Source organism: Pygoscelis adeliae, unplaced genomic scaffold (genome assembly GCF_000699105.1).
Source record: "Pygoscelis adeliae isolate BGI_AS28 unplaced genomic scaffold, ASM69910v1 Scaffold105, whole genome shotgun sequence".
Taxonomy (NCBI): domain Eukaryota; kingdom Metazoa; phylum Chordata; class Aves; order Sphenisciformes; family Spheniscidae; genus Pygoscelis; species Pygoscelis adeliae.
Window position 1 is genome coordinate 557,924 of NW_008824807.1, and position 3,486 is coordinate 561,409.

The 3,486-nt window shown below is 41.7% G+C and overlaps 1 protein-coding gene across 1 annotated transcript in view; it reads left to right on the forward strand.

Annotated features, from left to right (window-relative positions):
• Positions 1-3,486, forward strand: part of GINM1 (glycoprotein integral membrane 1) — a 23,803-nt gene that overhangs the window by 15,001 nt on the left and 5,316 nt on the right. Inside the window, exon 4 of the mRNA XM_009324128.1 lies at positions 1,357-1,551. Within this exon, the coding sequence (XP_009322403.1) occupies positions 1,357-1,551 (195 nt within the window). The remainder of the gene's footprint in view (positions 1-1,356; positions 1,552-3,486) is intronic.

Sequence of the window (3,486 nt, forward strand, 5' to 3'; positions counted from 1 at the left end):
GGATTGAGCAGCCTGACACATGAAAGGTTGGGACCACAGGGAGCTTCAGCTACTTGGCATCTTTCAGGCTTTGGTCCTTTAATGTATGCTTGCTGCTGTAAGTCAGAAGACATTCAGCAATGGGGTTAGTGCTCTGGCTCACACCTATAGGGAACCCTTCTCTTTCTCTCAAACCTTTGTCTCTCCTTCTGCTACTTATTTTCGCAATGGAAGATATTGCTAAATGATGCCAGAAAGTATTTTTCGATATTTAAAATAAGCAAAATAGCTTTATGAGGAAAGGGGTCATTGCGTAAAAGTCATGAACACGCTGAGTTGTTACTGTGTAACTGAAAGACGCTAGTCCGACATTCCCCCTCTTGCCTCTTAGGCTCAGCACTGCAAGGGACTCATAGCACTAGCAGCTTAGAAGCGGGGGCCAGTTCAGCCTCAGTTCATGTACCTTGCTCTCCGCATGCTGGAGAGATCTGTCACCTCCACTCTTGCACTTCTGCAGCACATCAGTTCCACTGTGCCCTCACCTGTAGTAGAGGCATGGTAGTTGGGAAGAGGATACTAGCTCTGTGCAAAAACACCTAGGGTAAAAAGGCAGTTCTCTGTGTACTTGTGGAGGAATATTGGGTTGTTGAAATAGCTGAAAGCTTTTGGGTAGGAAGAGTCTGAGGCGTCACGGTCACATATGAAAATGGGGGGCGGGGGGGGGGGGGGGGGGAAAACATGTATGAGGGAGCTGACACTCATCTTGTGTAGCGTATGCAGTGTGTGTGGAAAAGAGCATATTTGTTTCTGTATTGAGAGGAAGGGGAACTTTGTGCAAATCAAGATGTTTACACAGGTGGCTGGCTGGGCTGCGGCATTACTCTTGTGAACTCCTTTGGACAACTGAAATAAGAATGCAGCAATAGTGAAGCCAAAGACTGCTGCTTCGAGTGCTTAAATGCAAACCTCAAAGGCGGGGATGCAACATTGTTTGTGAGCTCCCTCAGTCTGGGGATCATACAGTGCTGCTGTTGTCTGCTGTGTTATATCATGAGACCTGCTCCAAGTTTGAGCTGGTGATACACTGGTAAAAAAAAATCATGGCATCTGTTTTACCTGTTGCCCAGATTACTACTGCTTATAACAGCAGTTACTGGAAGTGTTAAGGACGTCAGCATAGTACAGACTTACGTACAACTGTTCAGGCATCTCTGGTTTGATGCTAGTGGTCCTCTGTAGTTGTAATGACTTTTCCATTCAGATGCTACGCGTGCAAAGGCATCTACGTCAGAGTTGCAACTGTTTGCCCTGCGGTTGTATACTGCTTTCTGGTTGGGGTGGTTTCTCTTTGAAAACTGTGACATTGTGTTTTAACAGTGGAGAATGGAAACTTGGATAACTTACCAGATCAGCAGCGCCTGGGAACCGTCAGTGTTCGCATCATGGTTCATGAGTGGCCTTTGGCATCCAGTTCTGATTTGCAGCTGATTGTCATTCAGGAAGAAGTGACAGAAATTGATGGAAAACAGGTAAAAAAAACTCCCAACATTCTGCTTGTTTTTAATTTAGGAGAAGCAAGTAGTTACCAAGGATTAAAAGGTTTACATGTGTCTGGCTGGTGGTTAGAGCACAAAGTATATAATCTAATGCTAGCTAGCACAGTACTGAGGGAGATAATACGAATTTGCCTATATAGTAGCGGGGGTGTTTCATAAGGAGACTTCAAGTTTTAATTATTAAAATACAAATAGGAGCATTAAGTGTTGGATGACTTTCCCTTAAGCTTGTTAGAATATCATTAACTCTGTCACATGCTCTTTCAACACATGCATTTATGCAAGCAAAGTCAGATTCACAAGCAATATTTCATTTACAAAATAATGTACAGAATAAATAAAAGGGGCATGGGCTCGTTCTGAGTCCTGAGGTTTTCCTCATTGTTTATTCCAAGCTAACAAAGCGTTTCAAGCACGTAGCATGGGGAACAGCTTGCAGCAGCAAATTCTTATGGCAGGTGGGCTTGTTGTGAAAACCCACAACACCTGAGAGCTTAGCCTTAGAATATTTTGCATGTAAGATAATGAACTCATTTGAATAAAAATCTTGATAATGAACATGGAGTTTGAGATGAACAGGAAAAAAACCCCCAAATTCTAACTGTATTTGCACAAATACCAGCGAATGTGAGGGGTTACAATTCTAGCTGAGGTTGAAATGTGCAGAACTGAGTTCTCAAAATCGCCTATAAGGTATAGTTATTTTTCCAACCAGAGAGGTTCTGGAGAGAAGATACAGCTGCTGAAGTTAGCAAAAGTGTCAAATTTTTGCTTCAGTACATGTCTGCATCTTACATGTGGCCAGGCTCTTTTGACGCTGGCTCATGTTCTGCTGCTTTTTTTTTTTTTCAAAGGAGAGTGATGATAATAGCATTGATCCTTAATTAATTGCATGCTCAGCATGTAGTATTTTTTTTACAGGGATCTGCATCCTGTCAAAATTTTACCGTTAATGAAAAATCCCACTGGGAGGTTTGAAGCTTTTCTACAGAGGTGTTTATCCCACTGTGAGGAGACTAATATATTATCCTGGTTTGGTTCAGTTGTTACACAATGGTGTTGTATTTCAGATTTCAAACTAGACATCACAACGCATTTCAGATTTTCATAGGGACCTGGTAAGAACAACCAGAAAGCTGATGCTGTTTCCTTAATTGTTCCTTTAGGTCAAAAGCTTTCAATCTTTCTCATTAGTTATCAGCTGCCAGTAACAATCATCTGTTTCATGACATTGTTCTGTGCATGTTCAAAGCAAAAGCAGAGCGGTGGTTGGCCTATGGCTCTGAAAGCATGGGTGAAACTGTATCACATGCTGCATTCCTCTTTTGTTAGTTATATTTCTATGTAGCAGTTATAATTATGGTCACAAACATTCTGGATTTCTGTCAGTTCTTGGCCTCACGATGTGGTTATTGGTGTTAGTAGGAGTCATGCTGAATGTGTTCTATATAAGCGATGCTTGCAGTGATTGTTAAGTGAAATGGGTCCAGTGCATCACTGGAAGAGGAGGAAGAAAACTATTCTTTTGGTTGTTGAAAAAAGCAACGTTACTGCAAAAGCAGAAGTGTCAGTCTTGCCTCGGCAACACTTTCAATGTTTGCAAGTGCTCTTTCACTATGTACTTGAGTTTTCCATGCCCTAAAATGCCTCCCTGAAAGAGGATCGTAATGAGCTATGTAAGACTTGGTTAAAAGCCCATGGAGTGCCTATCACATGCTTTTGCAGAGAGAGAGAGAGACCCAGTCTGTTCAGCATATTTTCTAATGTGGTATAGTCTATAGAAGTGTGGTAAGTAAAAACAAAGAATACTAATTCATGTTATAACATCCCTATGTCTAAATCTTAATGGCTTGGAGTTTTCTGTGATGTATTGGTTTTCTCTGCCAGCCTACTTCACTCTTACTTTAAGCTCAGTAATATCAACATGTTTGCAGCTCTTGTAGGTTCAGCA